The sequence below is a fragment of the Sander lucioperca genome, chromosome 5, assembly GCF_008315115.2.
Source record: "Sander lucioperca isolate FBNREF2018 chromosome 5, SLUC_FBN_1.2, whole genome shotgun sequence".
Classification (NCBI taxonomy): Eukaryota; Metazoa; Chordata; class Actinopteri; order Perciformes; family Percidae; genus Sander; species Sander lucioperca.
In genome coordinates, this window is record NC_050177.1 from 3,710,057 (window position 1) to 3,730,080 (window position 20,024).

A 20,024-nucleotide genomic window follows, 5' to 3' on the forward strand; every position below is an offset into this window, starting at 1 on the left:
AATACAAAAAATACAAAAGATTTGAATCTTAATTAAAATTTGTAATGCAATTTGGCAGCATTTATACTGTCAATGGTTATAGTAAACATCTAAATCTAAATCTCAACAGCCAATTCAAAGTGTGAAACGATCAGGATACCAAGCTTATAGAAGCTGTTTAATGGATAAATATTGTATCTATATATTGTAATTTTCAAACAAGTGAGCTTTTCTCTGTCAAATGTCAATGGCAGATCTCAGAAGTTCCATTTAAGCAATACCAAAAACTGATTTGTAGCAATTGGCTTTCAAAATGTATTAAGATTGCAAGAAATACCATTTCCACACATGGCCTCAAAGATCTGTTCCACTGACTTCTTCTGGATGCAAACTGCTGTGTCTGTTGATTTAAAGACATTCAACCACGACACAAAGGTGAAGATTTCATCATATAATTTGCATCAGACATTAATGTGGACAGTGGTCAGATATGCTGTGTAATGAGAATTGAATTACAAAAGTTACATATCTAGTGAAATGTGTTTCTTAAGTTTAATGGTATACTATATTCATTTAAATTGAATTCAATATTTTAATTTATATTTTCTATTGATCTCCAGCCGTTGGGGGGGTTCGGTGCCTTGCTAAAGATCACCTTGGCAGTGCCCAGGAGGTGAACTGCCACCTCTCCAGCTACTCAGTCAGGCATAAAACAACTCAGCATACCTTCTGCATCCATGTGCTCGGACATTCCCTCTGCCATGTCAGTGGGGTTGCATTGTGCTGTATCTAATTGATATGTTTAGGAAAAAGGAAAACGTGTAATATGAGCATAACAAATAATTGGTCTTCCTGCATTACTGGAGAACAATTAATCAAATAGCAGTATCAATGAAGGTATATAATTCACAGGAATGATAGACATAGAATTGAATTACTGAATAGTTTTATGAGCATGAAAAAGATGTAAACCATTGCCAAGGGCCATCCCAGTCACATTCAACTAAACACTTCTAGGATAATCTGGAGAGGTGCCTTTTTAGAAAACCTGTTAAACTATAATGATGAAAACTCCAACTGAGGAATATTGTCACAACCCTTACAAACTGTCAAAGACGCATATACAATATATGACAAAATGCAATACAGCTGTTCTGTATGTCTGCAATGGCCCAGCATTATACAAAGACTCACATGAAGGCCTGTATTATTCTTTAGTTAACTTATTTTCCCCACTTTGCATAGAGCCAAATGGTCTGTATGAACACAAGTGAAGAAAGACAACAGCCACTGTTAATATCACTTACTTATTTCAAATGAAATTTGCTCAGCAGCTGCCAAAATGGCCTCTAATTGGTTTCTTCCGTAAAAGGAGGGCTTCTTGATGTCAAGTCCAGTGGGCAGCCCAGCAACTTTATTCACAAGGGACTGGTAGGGGAGCCTTCAGTACCTCCGGCCTCCTCTGAAAGACATGGACACACACATGCATGCACATGTTACACAATGTTACACAGTTGGATAATTCTAACTTCCCTCCTGTTGAAAGCTAGTTTTGTTAAAGTGTCATAATCTTATGGTTGATGGGTACATTAGATACATCATTTATTAATTTGATAAATGCCATTGATTCTTGAAGGTATATTAGGTTATCAAGATATAACTTTAAGGCATTTCTTTACATCAGTCTAAAGAAGTGGTTGAACATATGCTTACTATATCTCTGGTTGAAAAGATCTTGCACTTTTTTCAAAAGCACAGTGATGGATCTTTAGTAGTGGGTGTTGCAGCTGAGGAGCTGGCTGCAGATGTGAAAACAGACAACAATTAATTCCATAAAACTGTTTTATGTATATTTGCACTATTATGGGGTTGAGTCCATTTCTGTGGACTTTCATACAACCAATATTACCTTTGAAATGCAGGGCAAAATTGTTGACTGTGTCCTTTGAATCAAGGAACACAGTGGCTTCCTTGCTACTCATTTCAAAGAGCTCTAAGCTGGCCTTTTGACTGTCAAAGGATAAAATGGCCGTCTCCACACCCAAAGCCTCAAGCTTGGACACCTTTACAATATTTAGAGAAACAAGCAAACCACAAAAATAGTAAATAATTGATTATAAACAAAATGGACAAACGTTAATTTTAAAAATCCAACATACACTGAAGAAACTCTTAACAGGGCTAGTCAATCTTTATGAAAATAAGTGCTTATGGAGATTACATAAACTATACATTAGCTCCATATACATGGAGTCTAATGGACCCATAGCCATATGTGACTACTAATGTTTCAGTTGACCACCTTGATCTGAATAGACTAGCCCAACCAGTAGGAATTTAGTTTGAGAGGGGTGGTATAAGCCTTTATATAGCCTTGTAAACACTTGACCCAACTACTTTGTTTTACAGATTAGTTGTGGTTTTACAGTGTTTATTCTTTTATGTAGGGTATATGTTGTTGTGATTAAGCACCGCTTATGCTTGCCATCTCATGTTTAATAATTGCTTATAACATACATTTGGATGGACATGGTTTGAGTAGGAGAATCATCGGAGGACTTGATTTAGTACAACCTACATGTTTAAAAATCAGATGGAATGTTTATTTGGGATAAAATTCATTTGAAATTATAAAATAATCTATAGATAAACACTCCAATTGTCTGTCACAATGTACTGCTCACATCACAATTGCCATCAATCATCCTTACATCTAATACTATAATGATACCACTAATGCCTAGCAAAGGAAGCTTCTTTCCAAACCTCTAACTTCAGGTTCTTCAGATGCCCTTTTATTTTAAGCTCCCTCATCTCAGGGCTAAGGTCCTGTGTCTGCCCATGTGCCTTCAGTGCTGCTGCCTCCTGAACATACTGTTGCTTGACATCTTCCCTTAATGTGGACCACCTACCCTTAATATCATTCATTGTGCCTGAGAACAAAAATAGATGCACAGAAAACTTAACACCTTAGAGTCAGCATCTCTTTATATAGTAAATTCATACAGAGAAAATCTGTCCAACACACTGGTTGACTTGGCTTGTAAAACCCTGTAACAACTGTAAAAACAAGATAACGTTTGCAGTAGATAACCTGATGATTCTTTTCAATAGACACAGCAGTCTTACACTGATGAATGCAACTTAAGTCTGTGAAATACTTGGCAAATACTTTCTGGAAAATCTGGTTCATGACCCTTGTGAACCCCTGATGTAAACAGGGCCGCTATGTACAACAACAATCCATTTAGTATAACAATTAAAAGCATCCATTAAATATTGTTTCTCACCTTTGTTTTTGAGAATGTCCCGACAAAAAAGATTGTAAGGTGACAGCTCTCGTCTGTAAAGTTTTTGTTTGGCGGCTGGGGCTTAGAAGAAGCTTTAAAGGACCTTTTGTAGTTACCAATCCAGTTCTGAAAAAGAGAAAACACAAAAAAAGAGTATTACACCAATTAAACTGAATTCAATTCAATTTATATTTATAGTATCAAATCATAACAGTTATCTCAAGACACTTTACAGATAGAGTAGGTCTAGACCACACTAACTAAAGACCCAACAATTCCAGTAATTCCCCCAAGAGTTACTGTGTGTGTGTGTGTGTGTGTGTGTGTGTGTGTGTGTGTGTGTTTATAGCGTAGCAGGGCACTGCAGGGTGTAACAGGGTGTAACAGGACGTAGCAGACGTCAACCCCTGCCCCTCGGACCTCAGCAGCAGGGAAGGCTAGTTTAAAGCCGGCCGAGCAGTAGCTGGCCTCCTACAAAATCTAGCTATGTGGCCTGCTTGTCTGCATTGGCGGCAAATGGGCCTACCTTGCTCATCCCAGTTGTTTGCCTGGAAAACTGGTCTCTGTCGCTCCCTATGAGGCTGTATTAGGGGCTGTGGGGCAATATTGGCTGGCTGGAGGAGCGGTTTAATCTCTCGCAACAGTTCCTGGGTGAACCCGGTCATTTGAGATTTCACCTCTTCCATGACCTCTCTTTTCAAGGTCTCTCTCCAGCTGGTGTCCTGTGATGGGGGGGGGCACATTTGGTTTATACACAGAAGCACAGATTACCTCTGGTTGGGGGTTCCCATGTTCTGCATCAAGCAGCAGCGCCTCCTGTCTGATTGCAGCAAAAGTTTCATCAGGATTACGGCGGACATAGACCTTCAGGGCCTGAGCCAGGGAACCTTCACGCAACCCCAACAGCAGCTGGTCTCGCAGAACCGTATCAGGGGGGGGGGTTCCTCAGGGTCATGTTGCCGCAACCTGCAATACAGTTCTCTTAGCCTTAGAATGGATGAGGGCACAGTTTCATCTGGTCTTTGGACACAACTAAAAAACTGAGACCTTAACACTGGGGCGGTGGTTCTGTCTCCATATAGAGAGTCCAAATACACAAAGATTTTGCGTACTCGATCCCTTTCATCATCCTCTAAAACACTAACCTGCCGTTTGGCTTCCCCAGCTAATGCTCCCAGCACAATGTCAATTTTTCTGGCCTCTGCTAGCTCTTGCACTCCTAGTAAGCCCTGTATTTGCTCCTTCCAGTCCTGATATTTTAAGTCACTATTTGGACCTTTAAACTTTGGCAGCCAGGGGGCACCAGGATATACAGGCATCATCATATTCACTGTTAAAAGTACACCACACTGCTCTCTGTACCCAGATCCTGCCGGCAAACGCCAAGTTGTAAAGAGGAGAGGGGCCGACAACGCCACCTAGGAATTTTTTTATATTGAGGCCTAGGACCTCTTAAAAACTATAAATATTCTAATAAAAAAATTAAAACAGGTTCTTTGTACCGGGGGAGAGCAGTTAAAAAGGTGTATTTAAAACCAGTGAATAAAACCCAGTTTCTTTGAGGAATAACAATTTATTATAAAAAAACATAAAACAATAAAAATTCCTCTTTAAAAGAATTTAAAAAAACAAAACACAAACAACTAAAATCAAACTAAAACAATAAGAATGGGACTTACGCGGGTCTGTTCCTCTGCCTCTCCGTCTGTTCCTCTGCCTCTCCGTCTGTTCCTCTGTCTCTCCGTCTGTTCCTCTGCCTCTCCGTCTGTTCCTCTGTCTCTCCGTCTGTTCCTCTGCCTCTCCGTCTGTTCCTCTGCCTCTCCGTCTGTTCCTCTGCCTCTCCGTCTGTTCCTCTGCCTCTCCGTCTGTTCCTCTGCCTCTCCGTCTGTTCCTCTGCCTCTCCGTCTGTTCCTCTGTCTCTCCGTCTGTTCCTCTGCCTGTCGTGTCTGCAGCTGCCTGTTCCTCGTTGCTATTCTGTCCTTTTTATCTAAAAAAACAGTCAGTTCCCACTCTGGCTCCCAGGTGTAAGTCTTTATGTCTGATTGCTACGTGCCCGATGGCGTGAAGTAAAACAACATTTAAAAACACACACCACTGAATCATTGATATTATAAATAAAAGACATTCAATATATACTTTATATGTTACTATATAAAATTAAAAAAAATACTTACCTTTTTTTTACATTTCAAAGTTTTCAACAAAATTAATGTGGTAAAGCGTCCGGTGCTGTGACGTTACCGATTATTAAGTTTTTTAATAATACTGTTTTATATATACTATAAATATTACTATATGAAATAAAAAAAAGTTGTTACATTTTCTACACCTTACACACAGAGTAGCACCGAATAGGTTATTGTTTGCTCAAACAAAGTTATTTTTTGCAAGTGTTAATTTCTGTTCAAAATGTAATATAATGTGCTTACAGAATATAGTTCTCTGTGCTCAAAACATACAATTACCTGCTCAGGAATGAGGCACATATATAACGCCATACGCTTTTACCTCAGTGCGGCCTGTTTGTACATCGCCATGCTTTTACACACACGTTACGAAACAAATACGCCTGAAGTGGGTGCAAAAGCGTTAGTACATCTGGCCCTCAGTCTGCGTCTTCAGGCAGGCAACAGCAGCATAGTGTTTTCCTGAACCAACTGAAGAAGCGCTGGACTCCACTCTTCTTTTCAACCTTAACCTGGCTGATTGTAAGGTCATCCTGCGCTGCATCATGGTTGATTGGAAGAGCCTGTAGAGTCGCAGTCACAGCTGAGTCTGGTTCTCTGCTGAGCTCCTTGATCACATCCTCACCATTCAGGACTAAAGTCATGACTGGGGGTTCAGCAGGGGGAGTCATGGGAAGTGGTGGAGATGTCCCCTTAGCAAAGTCGGCCTTTGGTGCAGGCTGCTCAGCTGGTTCAATCTGGCTGATTCTCAAACCATCGTGTACAACAGTGATGGTAGGAGTCAGAGGTGGTGGATGAGCTGTAGCCACAGGAGTTTTTAGGCTGGGCACACAGGAAGAATCCTCTGTTTCATCCAAGTCAATGTTTGCAGAAGATTTAGAACTAGTCAGAGACAAGACAGAAGAGTCAGGTTTTCTGGTGGTCCTTTCATTCATATGGTTACTATCCAGGACTGATGTCGTGACTGGATGTTCAGTGGCAGGGGTCAGAGGAAGTGGTGGTGATGACACCTCGGCAAAGTCTGTCTCTGGGGTCAACTGCTCCGCTGGTTCAATCTGGCTGGTTGTCAAACCATCCTGGACAACAGTGATGGTAGGAGGTTCCTCAGCAGGGGTCACGGTAGGTGTTGGAGCTGAAGCCACAACAGAGTCTGGTTCTGTGGTGATCTGCTCGCTCAAGTCCTCACTATTAAGGGCTGATGTAGTCACTGTGGGTTCAGCAGGAGGAGGCGCTGGATGAGCTGTAGCCACAGGAGCTTTTAGGCTGGGCACAGAGGAAGAATCCTCTGTTTCATCCAAGTCAATGTTTGCAGAAGATTTAGAACTAGTCAGAGAAGCGTGTGGAGGAGACAAGACAGAAGAGTCAGGTTTTCTGGTGGTCCTTTCATTCATATTGTTACTATCCAGGACTGATGTCGTGACTGGATGTTCAGTGGCAGGGGTCAGAGGAAGTGGTGGTGATGACACCTCGGCAAAGTCTGTCTCTGGGGTCAACTGCTCCGCTGGTTCAATCTGGCTGATTGTCAAACCATCCTGAATGACAGTGATGGCAAGAGGTTCATCAGTAGGGGGAACAGAAGATGGCAGAGCTGGAACCACAGCAGAGCAGGCTTCTAGGCGGGGCATAGAGGCAGATGATACTGTTACATCCAAGAAAATATTGGCAGCAGGTTCAGCATTGGGAGTCAGAGGACTGGGTGGAGAATACAAAACAGATGATTCTGGATCTTGGATTGGTTCTCCATCTTCCTCCAGACCAGGTTCCTCATTCAAATCTCCAGCCTGGGTGTGCTGGGTGCAATTGTTTTTGGTGCTTGTATTTGCAGCCACATGGGTATCGGTCTGAGGCTGAAACAGCAGAAGGACCTCTTTCACTGCAGCATCAACAATAGTGTTCAGCACTTGTGCTGCAAAGCAGTTAAGCCTTCTCCTCAGGACATCTTGAGGGTACATCTGCCTAACCGTTTCCTGGATAGACAGGACCATGCTGTCTCTGATGGAGCGGAAGAAGTTGACCCGATGGTGCACAGTGGACAAAGCAGTGGAGACCCGGTCCAAAACAAACTTTGTGACACTAACAGCCATTTCACTGAGCTGCTGGGAGGGCATGTCGAGGAAGGTGCTTGGAGGAGGTAACCAGAAGCCCTGCAGGACTTTTGGAACGACCTCCACCACCACATCTCCTGGGCTGAGCAGTTTGGACCTGGGGGCCGACTGCAGCTGCTCTGTCAGGCTCCTGCCGTACTCTTGAGCCAAATTAACAAGCTTTGGATGTTGAAAACAAGGAGGGATGTCTTCTGGTGACTTGAGTAGCCTTGTGGCTTCAAACTCAATGTCTCTCATTTTCATGCTGTTGTTTACCTCCCACACCAGCGTGAGAAGAGGCTTGGCCTCTTCCTCATCAAAGTCCTCCAATTCAAACTCCCAGAGCTGCACTCTTATTGTATCTTTGCTTTGCTCTACCAACAGGTCTGTCATATCTTCCAAAGTCACCTTAGATGGGATCCTATTTTCCCGCTGAAGCCTCAAAAGTTCAATCACCAATGCAATCTTGGACTTGTAAGACTTCACATGCCAGCAGAGCTGCAAAGCCCGCTCATATATGGGCGTGTCGAACAACACCCTGATGGGTTTGTAGATGCCTCTGCTTCCTTCAACGAACTCCATTGGTATGTTGTTGCTGTACATGCAGAGCAGGCTGAAGTGTCAAAGTCACAATGAAAATTTTCCAACGATTTCTAATAGACTGGAGAGTAGAGCGTACTCAAGCACAGTTGATTCAACAGGCACAAATGAACGGTATGTGTTCAGCTGAAGAGTGGATCAACAATGATCTGATTGAGTCACTGGAATTGACTTTCAAGAACTCTTGTTTTTAAATGTCAACACTACAAAACCATTGCCATGGTAACGTACACACTTGAGTGTGTTAAGAATGAAGAGTGATTCTGATTGAGTTTTATTTGTTTTTAAATGTCAACACTACCAAACCAAAACCATTGCCATAGTAACGTACACACTTGAGTGTTAAGAATGAAGAGTGATTCTGATTGAGTTTTATTTGTTTTTAAATTTCAACACTACAAAATACAATGTTCTGAGTTTTTACATTTATATGATGTATAATATATAAATATTCCAACAATAAAACTGCTGTTTTCAGTTCACTAAAATATATTGGTGTTGTTTTGGAGGGAGGTGACAACAATATTAAATACATACACAGCATTACACTGTGTATTATATATACGTATATGTATGTGTATGTGTGTATATATATATATATATATATATATATATATAGTAACATATACATGATATGTTAATCTACAGGACCCCATCTCTCTATATAATCTTGCAATTGCAATGCAGGGGAAAATACATTTTATCCAACTTAATGATATAAATTGCCTCATTAATCAACTCTTTGCAGGTTGTTGTATTGGAGTCAAGCCAGGTGTTAGTAATATTAATTTGTGTTACCTAACAGAGTGAAAAAAAGGATATTAATATGGTGCTTGAAGATAATCAGGCAGATGTTTGGGACATTTTGCTCGCACAAATCAATGCATTGTTGCACCATTAGTTATCCCTTTGTTAAAATTTAAGTTATAACCGCCAAATCACAGAAACACACTGATCATTTTGCTGATTGCAGGATATTCAGTGCCATAGTGTTTTACCCACTTCACAGTCAGAACAGTGGTGGATATTGCAGTGTTTAATTTGGCAGCAAGCTCAGGACCCTGTTTCAATTCTTGAAGTTGTGACATCTTTCCTGGACCAACAGTTAATCTGCACTTACTAAAAGATTCCCAATACAAGGCCATGTATCTTTGGTGCTTTTTGGCCAATGTCTTTGTGATACTTTTGAAACTTTTCAGTTGGGTCTTAAAAACGTTGTGCTTTGCTTCGTAGCGCATAGACCACACGTGCAGAATTGGTCCAATATTCCTTATACATTTAGGATAATGTATAATGAAATGATGCTTAGGCAAGAGATTTCTAGCAAGAAACAATCGCTTAAAAAGCTGATGATGCTTAAATGGTTTTGTATCATCCATGGAAGACGTGGTACTGGAGGTACAGAGTCAAGCTAAAGCTGCAGCTTTAAAATGTTTATCATTACAGGATACTAGTATGAAAGCTAAAATTGAACAAAGTTTAAAAAAAACTTGAAAACCCTTTCACCTCATTGAATTCTGAAACAAAACAAGTATTTTCAACAAAAATGGAAAACTGTTGAACCTGTCGAAAAAGTACTTGGTGTCAGATTTGAAAATAGAAGAAAAAGACCCATAGGTTTTAATGTCTTGCGCATGAAAAAGTGCACACAAATGTATATTGACTAAAGACAAATTTAATTTCGGTGGGAAATTTCTTAATGTAAAATATACAGCCCCTAATTTATGTTCACCTTTTTTGGATCCCAGTGGATTCGCAGTCTCAAAATCATCATAAAATAATTGAATTTGCAGTGCAAAATTTTCATTAGAAAAAAGGGGATGTCTCTTTATATACAACCCATCTTGTAAATCAAAATATACACCATCTTTGGGAATGTGGCTAGATGTTAACATATCTGCAAAGTTTGGATTTCTGAGAATAGACTGCAGTGTTTCTAGAATTGGGACATAGGCAAATTTGTCTCTTACAACAATCTGATCATAACTTCCAGTACATCTGTTTCTTCTATTTTCAAATCTGACACCAAGTACTTTTTCGACAGGTTCAACAGTTTTCCATTTTTGTTGAAAATACTTGTTTTGTTTCAGAATTCAATGAGGTGAAAGGGTTTTCAAGTTTTTTTAAACTTTGTTCAATTTTAGCTTTCATACTAGTATCCTGTAATGATAAACATTTTAAAGCTGCAGCTTTAGCTTGACTCTGTACCTCCAGTACCACGTCTTCCATGGATGATACAAAACCATTTAAAGTAGACTGGCTTACACCAGCAACCTGAAGCTGTGCAACAGCAGATGCACACAAATCATGAGTACTTGTGTTGGATACGGGCAGAACTTGAGACGTACTGGCAGCTTCTTCACTAATTGGCAACTGAGCATCATCTGCAACATCACTGACTACAATGTCAGTTTCAACTTCAAGTTCAATTTGGTCAGCATGCTTTGTATTTAGATGCTTCCTAAAGCCTGAGAATGTGCCAAAAACCTGGCAGCATCCTGCCTGAGCACATTTTAAGCAAAGTGATTTACCCTGATATAAACCATGTATTAATCTCATATGCCTCACAAGTAGGCCTGCAGCGACGCGTCGATGACGATGAAAAAGTCCTAAAAAAACAGCTCGCCCTTAATCATCGAAGGTATGGGAATACTTCAAATACAGTCCCAAGTACTAACGTTGGCTAAATTAATTTCATGTTTGTGTAGTGTGTTGTGTAGCCTGCGCACTTAGGTGGTGCTAGCTAACTATCTTAGCTCTCCGTGCAGTTTGTTCGTGCTAGGTTAGTAGTTAACGTTAGCTAGCTACTGGCGCCTAGACAGCTGTGTTTAGCTAACGTTAGTTATCATCTAATGTTGGCTTGAATGGTAGCTAGCTTACGGCTGCAGAACACAGCTATCTATAGTAGCTAACGTTAGCTAACGTGAACGTTAGCTACTAACCTAGCACGAACAAACTGCACAGAGAGCTAAGATGCGTTGGTTAGCCTAGCACCACCAAAGTGCACAGCTGCATTAGCATGTAAACCTACAGAATAGCAGTTAAGAGAGTGAGTTTGATTATGCATCAGGTTTTATGTTGGGACTGTTATGTTGTGTTAAACACTCTCAGGAATGTCTGTACTGTTCACTGCAGTGTTTTTCTTTTTTGCACTACAACTTGATTTTTTTGAACAAGAGAGTTATGTTGGTACTGTAAAAGAGTAAACAGGCTGGCCTTTCATTTTGTATAACAGTAAAATAATTATTTTATTTTGTGTAAAGCAGAAGATTTTTTGCTGTGCAAAATTGTTTAATAAAATATATTAAGATTTTTTTGGTATTTATTTGAGATACATTATGGTTTTTATTAATCGAGCAACAGAAAAATAATCGTTATATTAATCGTCCAATTAGTCGTTAGTTTAGTCGACTAATCGATAAAATAATCGCCCGATTAATCGTTTAATAAATAATCGTTTACCCCCAGCTCTACTCACAAGACTATTGGTGCTCACAAAATCAATCTGGCAAACCAAACAAATAACCCCCATGATATCAAGTAAGATGATAAAGTGTGATATAAAAATGGGTGAAATGGGTCAAAGAAAATCTCACAATATCCAAAACATGTCAGTGTATGCATGAACTAGCCTGTAGAATGCAGAAGTCTAGCCCTAATCTCAGCAACACGTGGGCTCTCCTGGACTTGTCCCAAATGGATGTTGTAGACAGTTGTAGTTGTCTGTATGAAGGTGTACATGTTGTGGAGCATCTGATTGTAAAGAGTCCCAAATACAAAGTGTGCCTTCACAAGTTCATCAAAAGCTCCAAGAGAAGTGGTTGAGTCGCATGGTATGACCTGCTTGTCCAGAACGATGAAGAACTCATGGATTGCGCTCCTCTTCATGCCAACAGCAAGTAGATAGGGTTGAGTGGTGCTGTTCATCAATGTGTTCCTGGATGCTTGTCCCACTCTGAAAAAAACAACAAAAACAATAAAACATTTAGTTAATTGACTTACACTATACTATACAAAGGAATAGAAAAGAATAGATACTTTATTGATCCCTCAAGGGGAAATTCTTTTTTCACTCAAGTTTTTACATTCATAGGCCCAAAATACAACCACACACACACAAAGGGCTCATAGACATGCAAATGTGGAGAGATGGTGGTTTGATGGACAGCCACGTAGCGGCACCCTGGGAGCAATTAGGGGGTTCGGTACCTTCAGTACCGAGGCAGTGCCCAGGAGGTGAACTGGCACCTCTCCAGCTACCAGTCCACCTTCCATACTTTGGTCCATGCTGGATTTGAACCAGCCACCCTCCGGTTCCCAAGCCAAATCCCTACAGACTGAACTACTGCTGCCCCCAGACATGATGAGGGAAAATATTGTGTTTTCTTCCAACTTTACAAGAAGCCCAGCTGTCTGAAAAAGTAAAGAAAAACACCCGTATAAGCTATAATACAACCTTCTTGAACACGACAAGGTGCTTCTCAGCTTGGGATGCAGACACCTTGCCTGGCCTCTTCTGCCCCTGGGCTGTTGGAGGAATCAGGTGGAGGAGGAGAATGATTGAAGACAGATCACTGTCCCATCCTGTACACAGAAACCCAAGAGCTAAATGTTATATGATTGTACAATTAAAAAGTAAAAACACCATTCCTTTAAAGTTAAAGCTGACTAAAGAAAAAGCTGGTCAAAGTCAAAACCCTAGAAGAAAATAATTAGGAAAATAAAGTACCAGAGGCAATAATGTCATTATCCATTTCCTCTTCATCTGATGTAGCTTCTGCACAATAGATCAGATCTCAGAGCCTTACTCTGCTGGATGACCCTTTTCTTGAATGTTGTAGGCCACCTAGATAGAGAATTATATTATTAATACAACATGGAAAAATTCATACACAACCAGCTGACATAAGAAAAAGCAGATAAAATGTATCAAAGAACTATAATTCACTCCCACCTCCCATTAGTTCTTCTAACCTTTGTATCATTATCTCTGCATGTTTCCCCCTTGGGTCTACCAAAGGAGCCCTCAGCAGACGTCAAGCTGGCGACTGGAGCAGGAAAGAAGAGCAAGAAGGCCGAGGAGGAGGAGGAGCAGCCTGCAGCACCTCCTGCAGCCGCAGCAGAGGAGGAGGAGGAAGAGGAAGAGTATGAGGTGGAGAAGGTTTTGGACCGTAGAGTGATGAAGGGAAGAGTAGAGTTTCTGCTGAAATGGAAGGGGTTCTCAGAGTAAGTATGAGTCTATAATATTAATACTTGGTGTTCTTGGTCCTGAAAGTCATATATACTGTATATATACAGTGTTGGGCAAGTTACTTCCAAAATGTAATACATTATTGATTACTAGTTACTGTCATTTGAGAGTAATTAGTTATATATTACTGTCTCTGAATTATAATGCTTTACACTACTTTGCGTTCATTTTGAGTTACTTTCACCAAAATGAATGCGGATGACTTTGAAAAGTGCTATATACCAGGGGTGGCCAACCAGTTCAGCATAAAGAGCCACAAAAAAACCTGCACCATAGCAAAAAGCCACACAACACATGCACGTCCACACTACAACAGCAACAGTGACTTCCAGGTCTGATGACAGTCATAATACATAGCAGTTTTCATAGTTTTTTTTTTTCTTACTTAGATTGACTCAGTGGGAAACCTGACAGTCTTTGTTATCCACAATCCTTTTCAGGTCTTGCTAGAACTCGGTTGTGCCACTCGAAGCGACTTTCACTCGTTTGTCACTAGAGGGGCTTTCAAACAATCTGATTCAGCAGTGAAAGGGTTAATGAGGAAAGTGATCTGTGGCAACTTTTTTTTCCTCGGGTTGCAGAATTTGTCCTCAAAACTCTGCTGCATTATTTTTTATTTTAAAATAATTGGCAAATGTATTGGCAAGTGCATTCCATTTTTTTTGTACTTATCTGAAATGTTTCAAAAAGTAAAAAAAAAAAAATAAAAATAAATCCACCAATAACACAGCCCCCAGCCACACAGTAAGAGCCTCAAAGGAGCAGGCAAAGAGCCGCATACGGCTCAAGAGCCACAGGTTTGCCACCCCTGCTATATACACTCACCTAAAGGATTATTAGGAACACCTGTTAAATTTCACGTTAATGAAATTATCTAATCAACCAATCACATGGCAGCTGCTTCAATGCATTTAGGGGTGTGGTCCAGGTCTAGACAATCTCCTGAGCTCCAAACTGAATGTCAGAATGGGAAAGAAAGGTGATCTAAGCAACTCTGAGCGTGGCATGGTTGTTGGTGCCAGACGGGCTGGTTTGAGTATTTCACAATCTGCTCAGTTACTGGGATTTTCACACACAACCATTTCTAGGGTTTACAAAGAATGGTCTGAAAAAGGAAAAACATCCAGTATGTTGCAGTCCTGGGGGGCGAAAATGCCTTGTTGATGCTAGAGGTCAGAGGAGAATGGGCCGACTGATTCCAGCTGATAGAAGATCAACTTTGACTCAAATAACCACTTGTTACAACCGAGGGATGCAGCAAAGCATTTGTGAAGCTACAACACGCACAACCTTGAGGCGGATGGGCTACACCAGCAGAAGACCCCATCGGTTACCACTCATCTCCACTAAAAATAGGAAAATGAGGCTACAGTTTGCACGAGCTCACCAAAATTGGAGGGTTGAAGACTGGTATCCTTTCTAGCAACAACCCCCAAATAGGCATGGCGCCAGTGCTCATTATGCTTATTGGATAATCCGGCTACGATATAATGCTCACTCTGACCAATGAGCAAGCAGCTGTGTTGTATTTAAACCCATGTTTGGCCTCTTTTCTTCCAAAATGCCCGAAAAAAAAAGATGCAGAGAATGCTGAAGAAGCAGCAGTTCAACCATTTCTTCCAAAATGCCTGGAAGAAGAAGAAACGGACACAGCTACAAAGGATAACTAAGGATAAAACAATAAGTGAAGCAGTTTGCATTCAAATTTCAACAACAAATGTAATAAGACATCCAGCGGAGCATGGCCAGTTTGTGAAGCTGACATCAGAGAATGGAAAGAATAAAGATAGAAAACACCCAAACGCCAGGTAATGCAGGTTTTTTTTGTTGTTTTTTCTCTTGTGGTGTCTGTGCTGCCATTATCAGATGGAAAGCACCATAATACAATAACTTAATAAGAAAAAACAAGATGGCAACGCCATACTTCAGGCTTCAATTTTCTGTCTACGAACACCCTTTTTCAGTCTGTGGTCAGCAGTTTGTCAGATGAGGAGAAAATGTTTTCAGACTCACATGCTGAAGAAGATGATGTGTTGAGGAAAGACTCCCAGACTGTCTGATGGCGCTCAAGTGTGTCCACATGTCTCTGCCCAGGATGTAGACGGTACCAGAGGTCGGAGGGAACAGACCATCAGGGTGGAGCAGCAGGGACCACATCATTTAGATCAGGGGGCAGCACACTTTACTATCAAGAGTCATTCAAAGGGGAAATCAGCCTGAAGCCATAGACAGAGCCTTATAACGAAGGAAACAGTCAATGAAGTCTCAATGAGCCTATCTACATTACTAACAGTTGTCTGTTAATATGGTAGAGTTGGCTGCCATTTCTATGGCCCTGTCTTTGACAGTCTAAAGAGCATACTAGACGTGTCTCTGGACCTGTCGCTGTGCTCCATCACTCACATGGTGCTGCTTTTCCCGCCTCCGTTGGGTCCCAGGAAGGACAGGATCTGTCCCTCGGTGAAGCGCCAGCTTCTTCCCGTGGCGGAAAACCTTCACCAGGTTCTCCATGTAGACACTAGGCTCCTCCTCGATACACACAGCTGGAAAAAACTTTAATCATCTGTCCAGGAAGTGACAACAGTTTTAGTGTATGTACAGGAGAATCAAATTGTTAGTTACCACCGTGTGGTAACTGTGAGTTACAGCAGTCTCACCTTCTAGGTTTCCTTTCTGGCTCAGAGAACACTGCTGGACTTTCCCTCTCTACAGGACAGTAGGACTTGCTGAGGCTCGAGGGATCCCGTACCGACCTGAGACTCACAGCATACAAACCTTGGGAAAACTCAGACTAATCACCACAATATCTGGGTTAGGGCTGGGCGATAAATCCATTTATCTATTAACTCGACTTAATCGTGCGTATATAAGTCAAAACAAAATAAAGTTAAAACTTCTGTTGAACATTATTTGAAAATGGTGAAAAATGTGGATCAGATTCCCAAAGTCCAAGATGACGTCCTCAAATGTCTTGTTTCTGTTGAACAATTTCTTTGTCATCTGCAGATCGATTTTTTTTTTTAATTTTTCCCTGCAAAATGACGTAAGTGAGCCCCAGGAGATGAGGGCCAAACATTACTGGGCCTTGGCACAAAAACCTTTGCAAAAGGTTGATAACGGTAGTAGCATTTTGGATTCAGATGTTAAATGAAAGATAATCAAATACTGAGAAAAGTGCATGAATTAAACTGTTAACTGTTAATTAACTATTCAGACAAGTTGTAAATGTCGTTTATCTTAACTCATTTCAATCAGCCAGTTGTATAAATATGTAGAGGGATAATTAGATACCTTTTGTGTGATGTGATGCATTAGTCACTTGCAGTTGGTAACACCAGCCTCAATGGAGAACAGAGCTGCCCAACAGAACAGGATTCTGACTGTGAAATTATAACAAGTATCAGATGATTAGTGGTATCATTTTTCTAACTAGACAAAATGTTATGTTACAGTTCATCATATGAATATGCATGGTGATTAAATTCCAACAGCTCACTCCTAACCCTATCCCTAATTTAGTGTAGGTGTAGTGGATTTGAATCTGGACCTGGTCTACATATAAACAAATTTATAAAACTGTGCGTAGGATCCTTACTAAAAGTGTATATACGCCCAAAAGCCCAAAATGGCCTACGCCAAAAAAAAAGTCAGATTTATAAAACCGTGTGTACTCACATCTGTAAGCAGTGTTCCCTTTATAAATCAGAGATTACCTACAAGTGTGCGTACATGGTTCAGCCTCTTATCCTGCCCTGTACACGCCCATTTTTAACCATAAATAGTCAATGCAAAGCACCTCGTGAATGCTGATCAGAATGACACTGGCAGTTGTTACACCGAATCATGACGACTGGCGGAGAAAAAGCAAAAAACTTCAGACGTTCAGGAATTGCTGCAAATTTAATTATTATTTCGGCCTGTTCTTGCAGTGTAGGGAAACCTGATCTATAGACCTATATTAATAATACCTTCCAAAACGGCAGGCATTACGGCACTCAGGGACAGCTTCGATACACCAGACGCTAACTTTTTAAAGTTGTTGCCGGCTTGGTAACCAGGCATCAGCTTTTGGTGGCCGAAATTGAGAATACGGTTGCCATGTTTTAAGCTGTCTATATTTGGAGCAATTAATTTCTTATGTAACTATACCAGACATTTTAATAAGGAAACTAGGGCTCGGACGATTCGTCGACGTAGTCGACGTCATCGATTACGTAAATGCGTCGACACAAATAATTTGCGTCGATGCGTCGCGTTTCTTTAACTGTCTACGAGCGTCACTCACGTGTAAATCTAAAGCAGGGTTTCCCGCAGCACTTTGCAGTTTAGGCGGCCGCCAGCCTGCCGCCTGAACTACGTCGGGTCAAAAAAAAATAAAAAAGCATCTGGGCGCGTAAGCGCAAGCTTACCTGTGCTGTCTGCATATTGACAGACAGCGGAGCGACACAGACACACAGACACGTGCGCGCGCAGAGGTGCGGGAGAACTACGTAGGCTCTGCAGTTATGTTGAAGTCCCAGAGAGTCACTGGAATGCAGATTAAGTGGTTTCAAGTGTGGCTACAGTTTTCAAAACTTCTTGTTTGCTGTGATATGATATTAATGGCGAGCCGAAAGCGTTTGCGGTGACACTTCCTCCTGAGACATGCAGGCGCAACAGTGGTTTCTGGGTCCTGGTGACTGACTGACAGGCTGAGGTTGTAAGGCGAGCCAACTTTATTTCTACAGCACCTTTCAGCAACAAGGCAATTCAATTCCATTCCTTTGCACTTAAGTTAGTTCTCCATTAGTTCAATGTTGACAACAGGGCAGTCACCAAGTTTAATGTTAAAGGTTTGTGTCATTATGCAGTTTGCACTAAAACGTCTTTGTTGTTTACATTCCTTTGCATTTTAGTTAGTTCAATTATTACAGTTCGGATTGATACCAATCCTGAATATCTGACTGGCGTCCCCACCCCTATCCAAAAGCACAACCAGTTTTATTAATGTTACTCTGAGTGAGCAGTGTGTTTTGTTGATGTTGAAATGGATTTTAAGAAAGCAAAGCAAATACAGGCTACTCTTTTTGCACTTGCTGTGTTTACTCTAAGTTTTTATTTTTGTATTCCTCCTGAAAGTGACTTTATTTTGGCTTCAGGTTGCACTACAAATTCATTTTACTTGAACAGTGCAGTGTTAAACTATTTTAATAAATAGAGATTTGAACCTTAATGAAATTTGTTTTGTGTAAATTGTTAATAATTGAGCAATGGGAAAATAATCACTAATTGAAAAATGAATCGATAGATTAGTCGACTAATCGAAAAAATAATCGCTAGATTAATCGTTTAAAAAATAATCGTTTGGGACAGCCCTAAAGGAAACTATGAGATAATGGCTTGGGGTGCAACGGATCACATAGCTCACAGATCAGATTTACATTTTTCTGATGGCTTGTTGCCCGGAACACCAAGGTTGGCCAATCAATCCCAGGTCGTCCGGCCACATGTCAACGTGTCCCTGAGCAAGACCCTGAACCCCAAGTTGCTCCCCGGACGCTGTATGTATAGCTGTCCACTGCTCCTAATACCTAGGATGGGTTAAATGCAGTAATAGACTTTCACTACATTGTGATGATTAAGAATAATTTAGCCTTGTGTCTTGCCACTGGAGCCCCGGGGCATCAGGGGCTGTACTGGGCTGCTTTGGGGGGGATTGTGGTCGGGGGTGCTGATGGTGCCTGGGCTGGAGGGGCCTGGGGTCCTCTTGCCTAGGGGGGCGTTCTTGCTCTCTGGTGGCGGGGGGGCTTCCCAGGGGGGCTCTCCCTTGGGGTGGGTCGGGGGAGCGTAGCTTCTCTGGTGGATAACGATAGTTCATGAACTCCATATTTTGGGTGGACGTGAACTGGACGTACTGTATAACTGGCTGATGAACGTTACTGTGAACTCCTTCATTCTGTGAACGCCACGGTCTCTCAGTTTAACTTTGTTCAACAGGGTGCCAGATTGCTATAGAGCCTTCCAGGCCAAAACCCAGCTAAAACACACTGTAAACAGGCCTTAATATCACAGAAATACCATAATATTCCGCCATCTCATGCAGAACTTTCTTTGTAGATTTATTAAACTTACCCAAAATGGGGTCAGACACAAACTTAATTCAAAAGCAGTCATACTCATAACAAGCACCATCATGCTGAACACGCTAAGTTTAATGTTTGATATTAATACGCCAAAACAATAAGCTTCCTTCCCTGCCTCACGGAAACAAAATCTTCCTCAGAACCTGCCTAACCAAAACTGATCCCTGTCTATCTTCTGGAGTCGTGCCGGGCTCGAGGCCACTTACAGGCAACCCTGTTGAGCCAGCACACAGGGCTATATCAAAATATCACACAGAAACACTTACCGCAACAGACAATGAGAAATTGAAAGTTTAATATAAAAGCTGAGATAGAAGAATATTTCCAGACAGAGGATGAAACATTATATTTGACCCCATATTTGAGGTTTACTCAACACAGCCGGCGCAGGTTTGACTCCGACCTGCGGCCCTTTGCTGCATGTCATTACCCCCCCCTCTCCCCGTTCATATATTCAGCTGTCCTGTCAATAAAGGCCTAAAAAGTCCCCAAAAAATAATCTTAAGAAAAAA

At 41.2% G+C, this 20,024-nt stretch overlaps 1 protein-coding gene, 1 long non-coding RNA gene and 1 pseudogene across 3 annotated transcripts; all 3 read right to left on the reverse strand.

The window, feature by feature from the left end:
- Window positions 1–272: 272 nt before the first annotated feature.
- On the reverse strand, window positions 273–4,984 carry LOC116048003 (annotated as a pseudogene).
- A 161-nt stretch (window positions 4,985–5,145) lies between these two features.
- On the reverse strand, window positions 5,146–8,121 carry LOC118495103 (mucin-5AC-like). Its single transcript, XM_036001515.1, has 2 exons — window positions 6,813–8,121; window positions 5,146–6,677 (listed from the first exon to the last, which is right to left on the reverse strand). The coding sequence occupies exons 1-2, from the start codon at window positions 8,119–8,121 to the stop codon at window positions 5,875–5,877; spliced, it is 2,112 nt and encodes a 703-aa protein (XP_035857408.1). The 3' UTR covers window positions 5,146–5,874.
- A 7,506-nt stretch (window positions 8,122–15,627) lies between these two features.
- LOC116048017 lies at window positions 15,628–16,735 on the reverse strand. Of its 2 annotated transcripts, none has more exons than XR_004897435.1 (3): window positions 16,682–16,735; window positions 16,048–16,143; window positions 15,628–15,933 (listed from the first exon to the last, which is right to left on the reverse strand). It is a non-coding gene; the product is annotated as an uncharacterized LOC116048017 (long non-coding RNA). The 2 variants fall into 2 exon arrangements; XR_004897434.1 differs by having other exon boundaries at window positions 15,628–15,953.
- Between the last annotated feature and the right edge of the window lie 3,289 nt (window positions 16,736–20,024).

Coding starts and splice junctions, on each gene's coding strand:
- LOC118495103 (XM_036001515.1), bottom strand. CDS start 8,121: ATGGAGTTCGTTGAAGGAAGCAGAGGCATCTACAAACCCATCAGGGTG. Junction 6,678..6,812: donor CACCAGAAAACCTGACTCTT/CTGTCTTGTCTC, acceptor CAGCGCCTCCTC/CTGCTGAACCCACAGTGACT.